This window comes from Aulonocara sp. 'chitande type north' Nkhata Bay, linkage group LG3 (assembly GCF_057382095.1).
Source record: "Aulonocara sp. 'chitande type north' Nkhata Bay isolate Kocher_YH1m ecotype deep benthic linkage group LG3, A_spYH_male_GT1.1, whole genome shotgun sequence".
Lineage (NCBI taxonomy): Eukaryota > Metazoa > Chordata > Actinopteri > Cichliformes > Cichlidae > Aulonocara > Aulonocara sp. 'chitande type north' Nkhata Bay.
Window position 1 is genome coordinate 72,774,564 of NC_141346.1, and position 18,842 is coordinate 72,793,405.

Here is an 18,842-nt window from a genome sequence, read left to right on the forward strand (position 1 = left end):
AAAACTGGCGCTCTGGAAAGCTCAGCTCTCTCAGACAAACCTTTGCCATTTCCCAGCATGCAAGGCACTCGTGGATGCAGGCACACCATTCAGTGCTGACGAGTATGTTGATGTCATTTTGAGGCTACAGGAGGAATTTGATCACAGATTTGCTGACTTCAAGACACACAGAGCCACCTTTCACATTTTTGCGGACCCCTTCTCCTTTGATGTGCAAGATGCCCCTTCTGTGCTTCAAATGGAGCTCATTGAGCTGCAGTGCAACTCTGAACTCAAAGCAAAGTTCAGGGAGGTGAGTGGAAAAGCAGACAAGCTTGGACAATTTTTGAGAGACTTGAGCCCTAGTTTCCCTCGGCTTTCCCAAATGTTCAAGCGGACCATGTGCCTTTTTGGTAGCACATACTTGTGCCAAAAGCTCTTCTCCACTTTGAACTTCAATAAGTCCAAGTACAGGTCCAGACTTACGGATGATCATCTTCAAGACATACTGAGGGTCGCAACTGCTTCCTCCCTCAGGCCAAATCTGGCTCGGCTATGCGAGAGGAAACGCTGCCAGGTCTGTAGCAGCAAGGAGTAGGCAGGAGAAGCCATGTTCAGAAGAACAGTTCATTTTCTACAGTGTTCCATTCATGTTCAGAAGAAGGTTATAGAACTGTTAATACAGACATTTCAATCTAAATACAGCAGATATAGAAGACTGAAAGAAACACACAAGTTCACTGACTAAAAATATCTTATTATTATTTTATTTATGTATTACAGATTGATTTATTTTCTTATTAATTCTTAATTTGTTTATTCATTTTTCATATTTTGTGTTAAAAAATAAAAATAAAGAGATTTGAGAAGATTGGAATTTTTTAACCATGCCTTTCTTGTGGAAAACCTAATGCGGCCCAGCCTCACCCAGACTCTGCCTGCAGCGGCCCCCAGCTAAATTGAGTTTGAGACCCCTGTCCTACACCATAAATCAGTAAGAGAGGGTACGACCTCTCTCATGGCCCCAAGTGGTGTGTGCATGCCAGAGCACTCTGGAAGGCACACAGAGTCTTTACAGACTACTCAGGATCAAACCTCTATCATTATGCAATCGATTATACAACTCTAAGCATATATGAGTAAATATTTCTAAGCATAAATGACAATCAACAATATAAACCTTACAGCTGGTTGTAATAACAGAATTCATTTGTTTCTCAAACGAGAAAGAGCTATCGAGAAACACTCCTAAATCTTTAGTTCTTAACTTTTCCAGTGGGCCAAGGTCAACATTATCTGCTAATGCTAAATAGGCTGCCGTTATTAACTAATGCTAATTTGACATGAATTAGCATTATGCACTAATGCTAACACTTACTTTTTTTAAAAATGTGAGTAGCTAATGCTAACACTATTTCCCTTAACTTTATAACAATGTGAACGGCTAATGTTAACACTCTTTTTCCTAGCATTATAACATCTGAGCTGCTAATGCTAAGTAGGCTGCCATTAGCACCTACGTCTAATTTAAGGCAAATACGCATTAGAACCTAATGCTCATATCGTTTTCCTTTGCTTTATAACAATGTGAGCAGCTACTGCTAAATAGCATTAGCTAATAACAGCAGTCTAATTTAATGCAAGTTAGCCTCATTTGCATTACAACGATGTGAGGAGTTAACGCTAAGTATGCTGCCATTAGTGGCTAATTCTAATTAGGGGTGAATAAATATTACCAGCTAATGCTAATATCGTATTCTCTTCCCTTTTAACAATGTGAGCAGCTAGTGCTAGGTAGGCTGATGCTAGCAGCTAATGCTAAAGCTAATTTAATGTGAATTAGCATCACATTAGTGAGGAGTTAATGCTAAGTAGACTGCCATTAGCAGGTAATGCTAATTTTAGGTGAATAGGAATTGGCAGATAATGCTAATACCATATTTTCTTGCTTTATAACAATGTGACCAGCTAATGCTATGTAGGTTGCCGTTATTAGCTAATACTAATTTGAGGTGAATTAGCATTATCCCCTTATGCTAACAATGTTTTTTCTTACTTTTTAACAATACAAGTAGCTAATGTGAACACTTTTTTTTTTTATTGAATTCTAATTTTTCCCTTGCGATGTGAAGAGTTAATGCTAAATAGGATGCCATTAGTGGCTAATTCTAATTTTAGATGAGAAAGCATTAGAAGCTAATGCTAATACCATATTTTCTTGCTTTATATCAATATTAGTAGGTAATGCTAAGTACGTAGCTATTATTAGCTAATGCTAATTTAGGTGAATTAGCATTATCCACTAATGCTAACACTGTTTTTGCCAACTCTTTTCCCTTGCATTATAACAATATGAGCAGCTAATGCTAAGAAGGCTGCCATTATTAGGTAATGCTAATTATTATGTGTGTTAGCATTATCCGCTGCTGCTAGCAATGTTTTATCTTACCTTTTAACAATATCAGCAGCTAATGCTAACACTACTTTAATTTCAGTTAAACCTACTTAGCATTAATTAACTTCATTTAGCATTAAGAAGTTTTTGCTATAGGCTACCATTAGTGGCTAATGCTAATTTTAGGTAAATAGAAATTGGCAGCTAATGCTAATACCATATTTTCTTGCCTTATAACAATGTGACCAGCTAATGCTAAGCAGGTGCCATTATTAGCTAATACTAATTTGAGATGAATTAGCATTATCCGCTTATGCTAACAATGTTTTTTCTTACTTTTTAACAATACGCCATTAGTGGCTAATTCTAATTTTAGATGAAAAAGGATTAACAGCTAATGCTCATACTGTTTGCTTTGTAAGAATGACAGCAGCTAATGATATGAAGTCTACCGTTATTAACTAATGCTAATTTGATGAGAATTAGCATTATCCGATAATGGTAACTCTTTTCCCCTGCATTATAACAATGTCAGGAGTTAATGCTAAGTAGACTGCCATTAGGGGCTAACTCTAATTAGGGGTGAATAATTATTAGCAGCTAATACTAATACCGTTTTCTTTTTCCTTATAACAACTTGAGCAGCTAATGCTAATTTGATGCGAATTAGCATTATATTAGTGAGCAGTTAATGCTAAGTAGGCTGCCATTATTAACTAATACTACGTTGACGTGAATTAGCATTATGCGCTACTGCTAATACTGTTTTCTCTTACTTATTAAAAATGATAGTAGCTAATACTAATACTCTTTTCCGTTGGGTAACAACAAAGTGAGGAATTAATGCTAAGTTGGCTGCTTTTAGCGGCTTATTCTAATTAGGGGTGAATAATTATTAGCAGCAAATGCTAATACCGTTTTCTCTTTCCTTATAACAATATGAGCAGTTAATGCTAATTTGATGTAAATTAGCATTATATTAGTGAGGAGTTAATGCTAAGTAGGCTGCCATTAGCAGCCAAAGGTAATTTGAGGTGAATAAGCACTAGTAGCTAATGCCAATACCCTTTTCTCTTGTGTTATAATGATGTGAAACGTTAATATTGTTCTCAAACAACAGAATGAGAATGAAATATTGATTCTAACAGGGCCCATAAACAGCATTAGCTTAGCAGCATTAGCTTATCAGAGTCTCCATCATGGTCACACAAATCCTTAGCGGAGCAAAGTGGCCTACTTAGCAATAGCTGCTGTAGAAAGCAAAGGGAAAACAGTATTAGCATTAGCTGCTAAATGTGCACTTGAGAACAAATCTATTGTGAATTCAGCCGTGAATGTAGTGTTTCCAGTAAGCTTCCATTTCCAAATGTTAGCTGCTCCTGTCTGCCTCTTTGTCACACACACAGACTGAAATGATTCACAGCCTTGTTTCATCCTTCTGTCAGTGTCACTGACTGTCACTGTGACTGTGGACATACAGCATGGGAAACACACACATGGCTGATACTTGTATCTAAAGTTACAAAATGTTGTCTCTGTCCAAATATTACCTAACTGTAAGTCTACTTTTAATGAAACTCTCAACATGACTTATCAGTTATCATTAATGTTCCTGCAAACAGACTCCTTGAAGACCCCCTACATAAATATCCATGTACTATCCAGCTAGACTAGTGTGTCTGTCCCTGAAAATATTCCTGCATGTGTGATTGTTCATGTCTCATCTGCAGGAAACAAACAGGAAGTGAGTGAAAGACACAGGAAATGATTCCAGCTCTTCCTCCTATATCAGACATTCTCTCCATACCTGAGAGTGTCCAGTCTCCAGCCTGGATCCTTCAGTCCAGCCGACAGAAGCTTCATTCCTGAGAGACCTGGATGATTGTAGCTCAGGTCCAGCTCTCTCAGATGGGAGGGGTTGGAGGTCAGAGCTGAGGCCAGAGAAGTACAGCTTTCCTCTGTGATCAGACAGCCTGACAGACTGCAGACACACAAAACAACAATCCATCTGTTATCCATCTCTATAGCAGCATAACTAAGTGATGGTTCAGGGTCACCTGATCCAGCTCTAACTATAAGTTTTATCAAAAAGGAAAGTTTGAAGCTGATCGTCAAAGTAGAGAGGGTGTCTGTCTCCTGAACTCAAACTGGGAGCTGCTTCCACACCCAGTCCAACATAGCCAGGCTTTCTTTGCTGCTTTGACAAAACCTCAAATCCCAGTCAGAGATGGTGAGCATCATCACAGTGATGATCATTTCTCTGTTAACCCAGGCTTTCTGCTTCAGGATCTGTGCACGCTCACAGAACAAGGAGACCTTTAAACATCATTTCACTAAATGGATGGACTGAGCTCAGCCTACAGATGAACTGGATAAATAAAGATTTGACCTCAGTGTGCTCAGTGTTCCTGTCTATTCCTAACATATTCCTAACATGATAGCTGCACTTTAGAGCTCTAAAACTGGAACTGACACATATTTAAACTCCACATGTTACTCAGTACATTCAGTTCTGACACTCGCCCACAGTCCAACAAAGGAAACATGGAGATCACATCAGTTTGTCACCAAAGTCTAATTATTCCAGAGGGCAGTGTTGATACAACTAAAGTTACTTTTAAGCAAAGTTGAGTTTTTTTATTGTCGCAGTACTTCATGTCTGAAGTATCACTTAAATGCATTACACGCTGTTGATGGCAGCAAACAAACCACCCAAACAAACAGAGGTGGGAGGCTTGGGCAGACTACGTAGGATCAGCTTGTGGGAGGAGTCAGGATAAAACCAAAGAAAGACAAGCTAACAAACACCACAGTGAAGTGAGTAGCTACAAACTGCAGGCCGATTAGTGTTGTTGAAGAAGTCGGTCTGAGGAACGTTCTTAGGATCAACAAATGACGGCATGTATGAGCCTCCCTCAAGACGCACCATCACAAGAAGAACACATGAGCTGTAGAAAAAGGAGAGACTATGAAAGCCACGGCGTTACAACGTGCACCAGCTGTTGGTCTCTCTGGAGACTACTGGGCGTGGCTGGGTAACCATGGTTACTTGGGAGTTACAGTACATGATATTAATGAAGAGTGGGAGCTGCGTTCTATAGCAAACAATTTGTTATGAGGTAATCAGCTGATCTTAGTTTAACCGGAAGCCCTTCACAATAATTGCAATGCCTTTATTTTGTACAACTACCATCAGTTCGTCTGTACTGATGGTAACTTAAAGTCACACTAATGTCGTTTAGTTTCTATAGTTTATGTAGTGGAAGTATACTACAGTACCCTGATCACTGATAGGACAGATTTATGTAGATATACACCTTTGTGTTTAACATTACTGCATTATAGTACTGTGATCTTTGTCCTTATATATGGCTATATTAGCTATACTGATGTACGTACATATAACTGGATATGTAACTTATCTATTCATCTTATTTGTCATGTATTTGTATTGTGTACTTCCTTTTTGTAAGAAACCAAACACATGATCACAGCCGCAAGAATCAATCAGTGAAAGAATAAAGTGTCTCAAACCAAACCTTAAGCTCTTTATTCCACATGCTGGGATCATTTGGCCTTCAGTGGTGTTCTGGCTGACACACCGGAGTGACCAGAGTGCTAAAGAGTGAATCGGACACACCAGTGTCATCTCTGATATCTCCACTACATTTAATCGTCCTTCAGCTTGTGGCTGCCGTTAGCTGGTCTGCTAGTTAGCTGATTTGCTATTTAGCCGGTGTGCTAGTTAGCTGGTGTGCTAGTTAGCCGGTTCGCTAGTCAGCTGGTGTGCTGACCAGCGAACCAGTAGGTTACAAGATGAGCTTGTCTGTCTGATGAGCCAGCTCTCTCTGTCTTGGTCATTTTGTCCTTGGGCAAAACCTAACCTACCACTACAACTGTAGCTTACCTCCACCAGTGTGTGAATGTGAGAGTGAATGAATACAGGGAGTGCAGAATTATTAGGCAAATGAGTATTTTGTCCACATCATCCTCTTCATGCATGTTGTCTTACTCCAAGCTGTATAGGCTCGAAAGCCTACTACCAATTAAGCATATTAGGTGATGTGCATCTCTGTAATGAGAAGGGGTGTGGTCTAATGACATCAACACCCTATATCAGGTGTGCATAATTATTAGGTAACGTCCTTTCCTTTGGCAAAATGGGTCAAAAGAAGGACTTGACAGGCTCAGAAAAGTCAAAAACAGTGAGATATCTTGCAGAGGGATGCAGCAGTCTCAAAATTGCAAAGCTTCTGAAGCGTGATCATCGAACAATCAAGCGTTTCATTCAAAATAGTCAACAGCGTCGCAAGAAGCGTGTGGAAAAACCAAGGCGCAAAATAACTGCCCATGAACTGAGAAAAGTCAAGCGTGCAGCTGCCAAGATGCCACTTGCCACCAGTTTGGCCATATTTTGGAGCTGCAACATCACTGGAGTGCCCAAGAGCACAAGGTGTGCAATACTCAGAGACATGGCCAAGGTAAGAAAGGCTGAAAGACGACCACCACTGAACAAGACACACAAGCTGAAACGTCAAGACTGGGCCAAGAAATATCTCAAGACTGGTTTTTCTAAGGTTTTATGGACTGATGAAATGAGAGTGAGTCTTGATGGGCCAGATGGATGGGCCCGTGGCTGGATTGGTAAAGGGCAGAGAGCTCCAGTCCCACTCAGACGCCAGCAAGGTGGAGGTGGAGTACTGGTTTGGGCTGGTATCATCAAAGATGAGCTTGTGGGGCCTTTTCGGGTTGAGGATGGAGTCAAGCTCAACTCCCAGTCCTACTGCCAGTTTCTGGAAGACACCTTCTTCAAGCAGTGGTACAGGAAGAAGTCTGCATCCTTCAAGAAAAACATGATTTTCATGCAGGACAATGCTCCATCACACGCGTCCAAGTACTCCACAGCGTGGCTGCAAGAAAGGGTATAAAAGAAGAAAAACTAATGACATGGCCACCTTGTTCACCTGATCTGAACCCCATTGAGAACCTGTGGTCCATCATCAAATGTGAGATTTACAAGGAGGGAAAACAGTACACCTTTCTGAACAGTGTCTGGGAGGCTGTGGTTGCTGCTGCACGCAATGTTGATGGTGAACAGATCAAAACACTGACAGAATCCATGGATGGCAGGCTTTTGAGTGTCCTTGCAAAGAAAGGTGGCTATATTGGTCGCTGATTTGTTTTTGTTTTGTTTTTGAATGTCAGAAATGTATATTTGTGAATGTGGAGATGTTATATTGGTGTCACTGGTAAAAATAAATAAATGAAATGGGTATATATTTGTTTTTTGTTAAGTTGCCTAATAATTCTGCACAGTAATAGTCACCTGCACACACAGATATCCCCCTAAAATAGCTCAAACTAAAAACAAACTAAAAACTACTTCCAAAAACATTCAGCTTTGATATTAATGAGTTTTTTGGGTTCATTGAGAACATGATTGTTGTTCAATAATAAAATTATTCCTCAAAAATACAACTTGCCTAATAATTCTGCACTCCCTGTAGTGGGATTGTAAAGGGTCTTTGAGGGTCTCGAAAAGCGCTATATAAATGCAATCCATTATTATTATTAAGAGCATCTTTAGGCCTGACTGTGCTCATCCTTCCTCCAACCTCTCCTTACCAAAGATAACAACTACATCAGTATTAGCTCAATAACAATTTCTGCAATTCAATTGTGGACATTCATTTTTAAACCTTGTGTAAAACGATAAAACCTCAAAGTCTGAGCATTATTCTTTGTGCAAACAGCTCTTGCAGGTTCCCCCGGACTTAGGTTATTTTTATTATTTAATTACTTTCCTTTAAGCAGCTGTTCAGGCTACTAAACTCATCCCAGAAATAACAAGTGACACCATTAATAGTAGAGGTGGGAATCACCATACAACTCGCGATACGATATTATCACAATACTTAACGCACGATACGATATTATTGCGATTTTTTAAAATATTTTGCGATATTTAAATTCTGCACATAAAGGTAAACTTTATCAATATTCATTTTATCTAATATCAAAGTCTCACACTCAGTCTTTCTCTCATTTCAGTCAGTTTTATTGTTGACAAACTGAACGGTTTGTATTACAGTCTAGTCCAACTTAACTGAATGCAACCATCTGGTACAATTATAGCTATTCTGAACTATGCAATTTATGAAAACTATGCAGCCCCTTCAGCAACTGAAGAATTTGAAAGTAAATTTAAAAAAATATATAATTTTACATTAAATAAAAAAGTTTCAAACTTAATTAAAATTAAACATGTCTTAAATTAAAATAAGTAAACTGTCATGTTTATTGCTGCCAAAAAAAAAGTTAAACACATTTGGACAGTGAAGGAATGTCAGGATTGTTGCTCAGAAAAAGGATCAACATGCTCTGAAGTCAACATGCTCTGACTCCAGAGCATGTTGACTTCAGAGAAAAAATTGTTTGTAACAAAATATCGATTTCTGCTGTCCCTGTATCGATACATTATTAGCAAACAAAATATCACGATACTACACAGTATCGATTTTTTTCCCCACCCCTAATTAATAGTGGAGCTAACTTTAACAGGTGAAACTGATTTGACCTATAAGGCTACTGCAGTTACTTCTTATCAGGTTTAGTAGGGAAGACATCTGGATGAGGTAGTTAGTAGTATGTAGTTAGTACCGGGCGACTCCCCTCCCCCACATCGGCACCAGAACCCTGTATTATCTACAGGGTAAGACTGCCTGTTTTATCAAACTATGGCCATTACTACTGTGATCATTTGCAGCCCAGTGTGCCGCTCTCTCTGCTGGGATGAACCACTGGAGCTCACCCAGTCATCCCTTTCTTTCTCTCAAGAAGAAGTGAAATAAATATATTTATTATGTTACGAGTCTAATATTCTTTAAATCAAACTGTAATGAATAAATGAAGCAAGAAGATTTGGTGGCTCCACGTGTTGTAGAAGAAAAGATAAACATCTCATTTTGAGAAATCAGCCTTTAAAATTAAGTACTGTGAATAAAAAACAAACAGCGAGCCAATCAGCAGTCGCCAATATCCTCCTAATTTCATTCACAAAGAAATCAAATATATATATTATGGGCCCAAAGGAGCCTAAATCTTTAAATTAGGCAGTGCATGAAGTATTTTTTTAAATAAACAAAGACATGACTATAACAACTTTTAGTAATTCAGAGTCCGATTATCCACTCAAATGTAAATAAAAGTTCACTTGACAGCTGTAAAAGTTACCTGTTTATACAATAATATAAGTCACATTTCAAATGATCATCTGTGGAAAAGTTTGAATCCTGACCTGAGAGTTTCCACTGCACACTGTGAACTCTTTAGTCCAGCGGACAGAAGCTTCACTCCTGAATCCTGCAGGTCAGAGTTACTCAGGTCCAGCTCTCTCAGACTGGAGGACTGGGAGCTGAGGACTGAGGACAGAGCTTCACAGCTTCTCTCTGACAGGTTACAGCCACTCAGTCTGAAAAATAAAAGACAATCTATAAAACAAGTACTCATGTAGAGTTTGTTAATACATTTCACAACATTAAATGTTGACTTTCTATTTTTAAAGGAAACATAAACATACTAAGATACAACATCATATGTATGAACTTTAATTAATAATTCTAAAAACTAAATGTTTTCTGATCTGACCTCAGAGTATTCAGTTTACAGTTTAAACGTTGTAGTCCAGCAGACAGAAGCTTCACTCCTGAATCCTGCAGCTTTCTGATACTCAGGTCCAGCTCTGTCAGACTAGAGGTCTGCGAGCTGAGAACTGAGGACAGAGCTTCACAGTTTTCCTCTGAGAGTTCACAGATGTTAAGTCTGAAGATAAAAACATGAATAAAGATTGTTGTTAAAGTGTAATCAAGGTGCAATAGCTTATTGTCTTGTGCTGAGCAGGTTAGTAAAACTTCTGTTTAACTTTGAAATGAATAAAAATGCTATGAAACAAGGATAACTGGATAAAGACATAAACAAAAACAAACATCAAACACATAAACAAACAGAACTAAACATAATACAAATTGATCTGACCTCAGAACATTCAGTTTGGCATGTGGACTCTCCACTGCAGCAGACAGAAGCTTTACTGCTGAAGCCTTCAGGCTGTTGGTACTCAGGTCCAGCTCTCTCAGACTACAGGACTGGGAGCTGACCACTGACAACAAATTTTCACAGCCTTTCTCTGAGACGTTATAGCTGCTCAGTCTGTGAGAGAAAGGAAAGAAACAAAAACAAAAAAAAAACAAACAATATATGTGATCAAATTAAATTTGTTTATATGTTGAACCCTTTTTTTAAAAAATTTATTTAAACCTATGAGACTATGAGTGCTACCAGTCCAGTGAACATGATTGGTACCTTGATGGTACCTTGCTCAGGGGTACCACAAGGTAACTATTCGGTGGATTCGACCCCTGACCTTATGATCATGGGGCGACCACTCTGCCTACTGAGCTAATAATTCTGTGTACACTGTCATACAATATTAACTAAAACAATTATTTTAGAAAATTTTAGTAATTCAATAATCATGCTCATTACCTGTGTATTGTGAATAACACTTGATTTTAAACACTAGCTGTATAAAACTCTTCCTGTTAAAGGTGTGTATAAAGGAGATGAGCTGAAATGCAGACTTCATGGAGAATGTTTGCTGTCAGGATATATCAAAGACAAAGCAGAGATCCATCCAGTCTCTTCCACTAAGCCCACAGAGGGACAGACAACCACTCTCACTCACACCTGCATGAAGTTTAGATCACCAGGTAACCTAACTGCATGTCTGTGGACAGTGGGAAGAAACTGTAGAGGACCCAGAGTGAACCCACTGTAATTCTGTGATAACACTGGTTATGGAAGCCTTACAGTTACATATGGTTACTGACAAGAAACACGACCTTAGAGGCAATTTCAGTAATGAAGACCGAGTTTCTCCCTCCATACAGGATGAAAACATGACAGCACAGCAGAGATTTATATTTAAAAAGGGAGGGTGTGCACTGAAAGTGAGATACAAACTTGAACTTAAATTATGAACATCAGAAAAAGATGTAGGTGAAGTCTGGCAGGTGAAGTTTGTGCTTTAGAATAAAACAACCAAACTCCTGGAGTTGGAGACAAATGAACAAGCTGAGGATAATAAACCTGTCAGAGGGGCTGAAGCATCAGAGCTCATGTTCTTATAGGCTGGGTCTGGATTGTCCTTTGATAAGAGTTACAGAACAAAGTGTGTTTTAGAAATGCTGGAGTGAAACATTAAAACTACCATATATTTACTGAGTGACTGATGATCATTTAATTTACTATTTTAAAAAAAATGTTACAGTGCTCTTTGAACTCAGCATTTCTGATTTATTTCCCATGATTTTAACAATGAAGCGATGACAACATGTTTACTCACAGAGCTTTGTTGGAGGCTTTGACCACTGGCAGCATTCTCAGAAGAGCCTCCTCTGAAGCAGAGTATTTCTTGAAGTCAAACTCATCCAGATCTTCTTCTGATGACAGTAAGATGAAGGTCAGAGCTGAGCACTGAGCAGGAGACAGTTTACCTGTGGAGAGACTTCCTGAAGTCCTGTATTGTTGGATCTCCTCCACTAGAGAACGATCATTCAGTTCATTCAGACAGTGGATCAGATTGATGCTTTTCTCTGCAGACAGATTCTTACTGAGCTTCTCCTTGATGTACTGGACTGTTTCCTGATTGGTCAGTGAGCTACTTCCTGTCTGTGTCATCAGGGCTCGTAGGAGAGTCTGATTGGTCTGCAGTGAAAGACCCAGGAGGAAGCGGAGGAACAAGTCCAGGTGTCCATTTGGACTCTGTAAGGCCTTGTTCACAGCACTCTGGTGGAGAGACTCTTTTTTTCTAAAAAAACTAGACCGCTTGGATGTTGTTTGTTGTTGTTCCAGCAGATTGAGTCCAGAGTTGATGAAGGTCAGATGGACATGAAGAGCAGCCAGAAACTCCTGAACACTCAGATGGATGAAGCAGAACACCTTGTCCTGGTACAGTCCTCTCTCCTCTTTAAAGATCTGTGTGAACACTCCTGAGTACACTGAGGCTGCTGTGATATCGATGCCACACTCTGTCAGGTCTGATTCATAGAAGATCAGGTTTCCTTTCTGCAGCTGATCAAAAGCCAGTTTTCCCAGAGACTCCATCATCTTCCTGCTCTCAGGACTCCAGTGTGCATCTGTCTCAGCTCCTCCATCATACTTGACCTTCTTCACTTTGGCCTGAACCACCAGGAAGTGGATGTACATCTCAGTCAGGGTCTTGGGCAGCTGTCCTCCCTCTCTGGTTTCCAGCACATCCTCCAGAACTGTAGCAGTGATCCAGCAGAAGACTGGGATGTGACACATGATGTGGAGGCTTCGTGATGTCTTGATGTGGGAGATGATGCTGCTGGCCTGCTCCTCATCTCTGAATCTCTTCCTGAAGTACTCCTCCTTCTGTGGGTCAGTGAACCCTCTGACCTCTGTCACCATGCCAACACAGTCAGGAGGGATCTGATTGGCTGCTGCAGGTCGTGTGGTTATCCAGAGGCGAGCAGAGGGAAGCAGTTTCCCCCTGATGAGGTTTATCAGCAGCACATCCACTGAGGTGGACTTTCTAGGGTCAGTTAGGATTGTAGTTTTGTGGAAGTCCAGAGGAAGTCGACACTCATCCAGACCATCAAAGATGAACACAACCTGGAAGTCTTCAAAGCTGCAGATTCCTGCTTCTTTGGTTTCAGTAAAGAAGTGATGAACAAGTCCCACCAAGCTGAACTTTTCCTCTTTCAGCACATTCAGCTCTCTGAAAGTGAATGGAAATATGAACTGGATGTCCTGGTTGGCTTTGTCTTCAGCCCAGTCCAGGCTGTATTTCTGTGTTAAGACTGTTTTCCCAATGCCAGCCACTCCCTTTGTCAGCACTGTTCTGATTGGTTCAACTCTTCCAGGTGTGTCTTTAAAGATGTCTTCTTGTCTGATGGTTGTTTCTGGTCTGTCTGGTTTCCTGGATGCTGTTTCAATCTGTCTGACCTCATGTTCATCATTGACCTCTGCAGTCCCTCCCTCTGTGATGTAGAGCTCTGTGTAGATCTGATTCAGGAGGGTTGGGTTTCCTGCTTTAGCGATGCCCTCAAACACACACTGGAACTTCTTCTTCAGCTTAGACTTAAGTTTACGATGACAAACAGCAGCTGGAAGTTCTGAATAATAATAATAATAATACAACTTTAACAATCATATTTTACAAAATGCTGATGACAATTTCTGACCCACTGAGAAATGACTGAACACACTGGTGTCACAAGTCTCTCATTTATCCAGCAGCTTAAATCTTTAGATAAATCCTCTTACGTCTCTGCAGACGGTCAGCCAGCTCCTCCTGCTTCATTCTCCTCAGGAAGTCCACTGTGATCTTCACAAATGCCTCTCTGCTGTTTCTCCTCTGCTCATCATCCTCCCTCTGAAACTCCAAGCACTGGGGCTTATTTGGATTCAGAGCCTTCTGGATCTTCTTCAGCTCGTTCTTCACAAAAGTGATGATGTTGTCCTCCAGCAGCTGGAACAGAATATTTATGAATGACCCACCACTCTGAACTTTAGTCCACACAACATCCACTTCTTTACCATCAAGGGGCATATCATCCACGAACTCTTTACCAATTATAGGTTTGACTTTATCTGATTAACTGAGACTTTGTCCACAACTCCATGATCCCAAAAAGTTGATTCTGTTCATATGAATGCAGCGATTTCAGTGGGAGAAACATTTCACTGGTGTTCAGAGCTGAACTACCAACAGGTTGATGATCAAAGCCAGAAACTTGGAGATGTTTCAGGTGACTGAGTTGATCGTACAGACAACTGGTCTTAAAGGTTCACTCTGTTTACGCATACAGATCAGTATTTAAGGTTTGACTCTCATCATCCACTGGGGCACAAACTGGGCGTCATCAGGACACAACAACACAGAACAAACACCATCCCCACAGACACAGCAGCCAGCGAAGCAGAAGAACTTCACATCAAGAAGGTCCTGAGTAAATGTGAACGCTGGTTTGAGGGCGGAGTCAAGGAGGCCATTTATGTGAAAAGGAAAGACCATCTCTGAATGGAGGAGGGGCCTAAGGGTACAACTGTCACCATCTTACATGCTGTGATTGCAGCCATTCCCCAGCTCTCTGTGAACTGGACTCATGAACATTGATCAACAACCATTGATCAATGGTCCTGACAATATGCGTACCAATGATCAATGAACTGACCTCCCAGCCCATTGTTCCTTCAGTGGGCTGGTTTCAGTCATACAAATGTCCTGTTTATGAGATTGAAACCTGCAGTCAGCTGAGACTGAAGAAGTCACCTGATGATGATGAAACGTTTCTCCCACTGAAAACATCCAGATGAACAGAATCAAGCTTTTTGGGATTTACGTACCTGGATGATTGAGCATCAAGACACAACTCTGTGACTTTTCTCAGATGAATAAATCCTCTCCTCCAGCTTTGTTTACATCTACCAGCCCTGTGGCGCTGCCCAGGGACAATAATCTATGTGAGAGGTGGAAAGTCATACAGGTGTCTGCTCCTGCCTTCAGTTATTTTATCTACTGTGTGTCAACTGGCTGAACCTCCTCCAACTGTCTACTGTCTCCCTAAACTCAACAATGACTTAGTGATCTATCCATTCTCTGACCAAAGACATCCTGCTGCAGGAGGTTAACATAGCAGCCAATGATGATCCCACTCACTGTGAACAACACATTTGGACCTGATTTGCTGCTCTGGTTTACACGTGAACTTCCACTGCTGCTGTCACCAACTTGAGAGGCTCTACAGAAAAACTGGACTTGTCCATAAAAATCATAAACTACATTATAAGGACAGCATTGCTCAATCAACTCTAATTACTACTGACATGTTATCTCTTCTAACTAAGGTACAGACACTCAAACTTGCTGCTTTCAGTGAGAAGTCAAATGTCTGAATATGAGCTGGAAGCTGCTGAGAGTCCTCCTCCTTCCCGTGGGGTTTACTTTCTCTACTACTTTCACTATAAACACGCCCCTTTCATGCACCTGCAGAGGGCCACCAGCAGATGGAGCTGTCTTAAACAAATCCACTTGGATAGTTAGCTGTAGATGACTTTATCAGTATGATTGTAGGACTTTGAGTTATTCTTTAGATTTATTTAAACTCTTATATTGTGCACAAGTGTTGAGCGACCCATAATTTCTCTGTACTTTTCATAAGAGCAGCCAGACTTTCAGCTGGTTTTTCTTTGCTCTGCAGGTTTTATGAAGGTGTGTCAAAGTTGTTCTTTGGACATTAGCTGCTTTTTAAATCATTTTCAGTCCTCGTACAGGAACATTCTTCAAGCTAAATCCAAGTGTGTTAGACCAGAGTTAACCTGATAGATATGTGTGGGTGTGTAACTCTTAGAAGCTGATTGGCTGCTTTTTATGGGGGCTGGGTCTTTGGAAAGTGTTTTAGTAACACACCTGAACTGCACACTTTAACAAACAACATGAGATTTTAACAGTAATGTAAAACTCATGTGATTCACTGTTATTAAGCACAAACACATCTATGGCCCTGTTTCCATTAGTAGCTGCTCAGATCGACTCACCACAGGTCACCACGACTGGACTGGATCCACTGGTTTCCATTACAGTTGAGGACCACCTAATGTGGTCGTCTCAATACAGCCGAGTGTCAGCTCACATCATTAGTAAGTGCTAATGCTGCTAATTTCCATCATATTTGTCATTTATTGCTCAAAGATATTGAAGAAACAGTTATTCAGCTTCATTCCCACTGATCTCGACTACAAACTGTTTCACTTTGGTTTCTGTTTAAAGCCTCGATGTTTAAAACGTTTCCCTGTGATTACATTTGCACCGTCTGATTTCAAAGTTTGTTTCTTTTGGTCATTTAGTCCACAGAGTCCTTGGTGTTCTGAAAGGGACCTATAAATAAATGCATTATTATTAATATTAAAGTAGTTGTTGTACATGTACAGACCATAAATATGGAGTCCAGCTGTGTTTGATGCTGCTGGGCAGACTGACCACTGGGAACCTCTGAGCTCTGCTGCTCCACTCTGTGGAGGAACCATGAAGGATTAGATCAACACAGGATAAAGATCCAGGAGTTTCTGCTCAAATAACTTCATCTGAATCAAGTCTGTCAAGTTTTAAACTCTCAGATTGTGAACATATCAGTAATTTTCAGTCTGTTTTCATGGACGTCCTTTCAGTGGTGATGTCAGGGATGATTTTGAAGAAGCTCATCAAACTGAACCATCAGCAGATCACTGCTCCAAAACCAGAACATGATCCGAGTCTCCCTCCACCACCAGAACACCAGCTTTACTAACGTGGTAGATCAGTGTAGTACAGATCAATAACTGATGAGTCATTTGATCAAAATCACTGAGTGCTTCACGTCTGACCCTCTGATGCTTCTGTAGACATTTTGCATATTTAATGAATGTCTGACAGTTTTACATTCATTCTATGAACACAGTGGAAATGTTGTGTTATAGTCTCCATGTTGTTTCCAGCATCATAAATTCTTAAGTTCAGAAAATTAGATTCTTTCTTCACAGCTGAAAAACAACAACATTTATTCTCTATTGAAATCTGCATCGTCCACTCCAAAGGTCACAATCTGAAGGTAACATCTGGTTTTGTTCCCTGTGGTTAACTCTGAGCATCAGTATGGTGGGATTTATCCACTACATCCACACCACTGTGGTTCAGTGTTGTCCTGATGGAGTAACAGCAGCCAGTATGATCCAGGCTTTAGCTGCTGGGTCTCTGTGTGACCTCTCAGACTGTTTAACAGATCAGACACAAAGAGAATCAGAGCAGCTCTGTTCTTTAAAGACAAACATGAACCCACTCAGGTCACACTTTCCCCACAGATATGAGCATCACTGTCCTCAAACAGCAAATGACCAAGTCGAACATTTGGATCTTTTCTCTTTCATTGTTTTCTTTTTAATGAACCTTTGTAACAATCTGAGGATGTTTCAGGTCATATTTATCCAGGAAACACAAACATGTAAAGGAGTCATCACAGCTCTCTGACCTCGTTGCTCCAGGTTCACCACTGAAGACTGGATTTCCACCTTTGGACCGGTCACTCCTCACAGACGGACAGCTGGACCCTGCAGACTGTGACCTCTGACCTCTGCAGACACAAACATGATTGAAGCAGCTGTGATCACACAGACTGCAGATAATGCAGCTGTTTCCTGTCAGTAACATCCTCTTAGATTAGAGTTCAGCTTTTTACAGGAAAACTGGACAAAACTGATTTTTGTTACAAACTCATTTTCATTTCCTCTCAGCTCACAAACACAGTCAGACAATCAACCAGAGTCAACACTGATTATAATGTCAGTGCAGAATTATTTCTGTTACTCAGTGAGTTCAGCTCTCTGACCTCGTTGCTCCAGGTTCACCACTGAAGTCTGGATTATAATCTTTGGACCGGTCACTCCTCACAGACGGACAGCTGGACCCTGCAGACTCTGCTCTGTCCTCCTCTTCCTCCATCATCATCTTCAGTCAGTCTGAGAGGTAAACCACAAACACTCAGTGAGTTCACATTAACAGGAGGAACTGAGTTACAGTCGCTGACCTCTGACCTGTCATGTGACCATGAAACCAGGTCAATATATCTGTAGGTTCAGTCATCCAGGTCATGTGATCTAAGGAGCTTGGAGAGAAAAGAGACGTCTTTAAGTTTCTGGAAGACGTTTCATCTGAGAAGCTTCTTCAGCTCTAAAACCAAACGGTGGAGAGTCCCAGATATTTAAACCTGAGAGGGAAAGAAAGCATGTCGCTGACCCACCACTGATGTTATTTCAAGGAGGAAACTGAGAGCCTTTGCACCAGGAGCACTAACATCAGCTCCAGCAATGATCCACTGATGTGTTTTTATTCCATGTATGAATGTTGTTATTGACAGAGATGACGTTTGTGTGTCAGTGATGCAGTGACTGTTGTTGTTACCTGTACAGGCTGGTTAGACTCTATGAAACAGATCATACAGATCTCTGCATGTTAGAAGAGACTATTAAAGGTCATGAATGAGACAAAGGCAGGGAGGCGTCCTTTACAGCTAAACAGCAGAGTGAGAGAACAGCCAGCACCTCTACATTTATCACATTATACAGCACATGTATGATACTGACAGGGATGAGAAGAATTTAGTGATTCTGATCCCATCATTGATATTACTTATTGATTCTCAGTAGCTCTGCTCTGACAGTCACCACCATCACTGAGCAGCATATCAAAGACATTTGTGCACATTAACTGCATGTTGTGGCTCAAATGTTTGTGCATGTTGGAGGCATTTCCTCTTTGTTGTGATCAGTGTTGGTCATTACTCAAAACAGTCATTATTACACATATTACACAGAACACTTTAATTAAAAGTAATGGAGTACGTTACTTCAT

At 40.5% G+C, this 18,842-nt stretch overlaps 2 protein-coding genes across 2 annotated transcripts in view; both read right to left on the minus strand.

Annotated features, from left to right (window-relative positions):
- LOC147336949 (protein NLRC3-like) overlaps nt 1–17,939 on the minus strand; it is a 308,603-nt gene extending 290,664 nt beyond the window's left edge. The window contains exons 1-4 of the mRNA XM_086287181.1: nt 17,821–17,939; nt 17,464–17,565; nt 16,393–16,471; nt 13,724–13,928 (exon numbers count right to left, since the gene is read on the minus strand). Coding sequence (XP_086143307.1) covers nt 13,724–13,928; nt 16,393–16,471; nt 17,464–17,565; nt 17,821–17,939 — 505 coding nt within the window. The remainder of the gene's footprint in view (nt 1–13,723; nt 13,929–16,392; nt 16,472–17,463; nt 17,566–17,820) is intronic.
- LOC147336963 (protein NLRC3-like) lies at nt 9,841–12,739 on the minus strand. The gene is made up of 4 exons (XM_086265731.1): nt 11,778–12,739; nt 10,409–10,582; nt 10,104–10,195; nt 9,841–9,845 (listed from the first exon to the last, which is right to left on the minus strand). The coding sequence occupies exons 1-4, from the start codon at nt 12,737–12,739 to the stop codon at nt 9,841–9,843; spliced, it is 1,233 nt and encodes a 410-aa protein (XP_086121857.1).
- Nucleotides 17,940–18,842: the final 903 nt, after the last annotated feature.

Bases quoted from the DNA above. Each gene is read 5' to 3' on its own strand.
- LOC147336963 (XM_086265731.1), bottom strand. From the start codon at position 12,739: ATGTGTCACATCCCAGTCTTCTGCTGGATCACTGCTACAGTTCTGGAG. The intron at 10,583-11,777 runs GTGAGTAAACAT...TTTCTCTCACAG, and splicing joins AAAGCCTCCAACAAAGCTCT to ACTGAGCAGCTATAACGTCT. The intron at 10,196-10,408 runs GTCAGATCAATT...TTTTATCTTCAG, and splicing joins GCCAAACTGAATGTTCTGAG to ACTTAACATCTGTGAACTCT.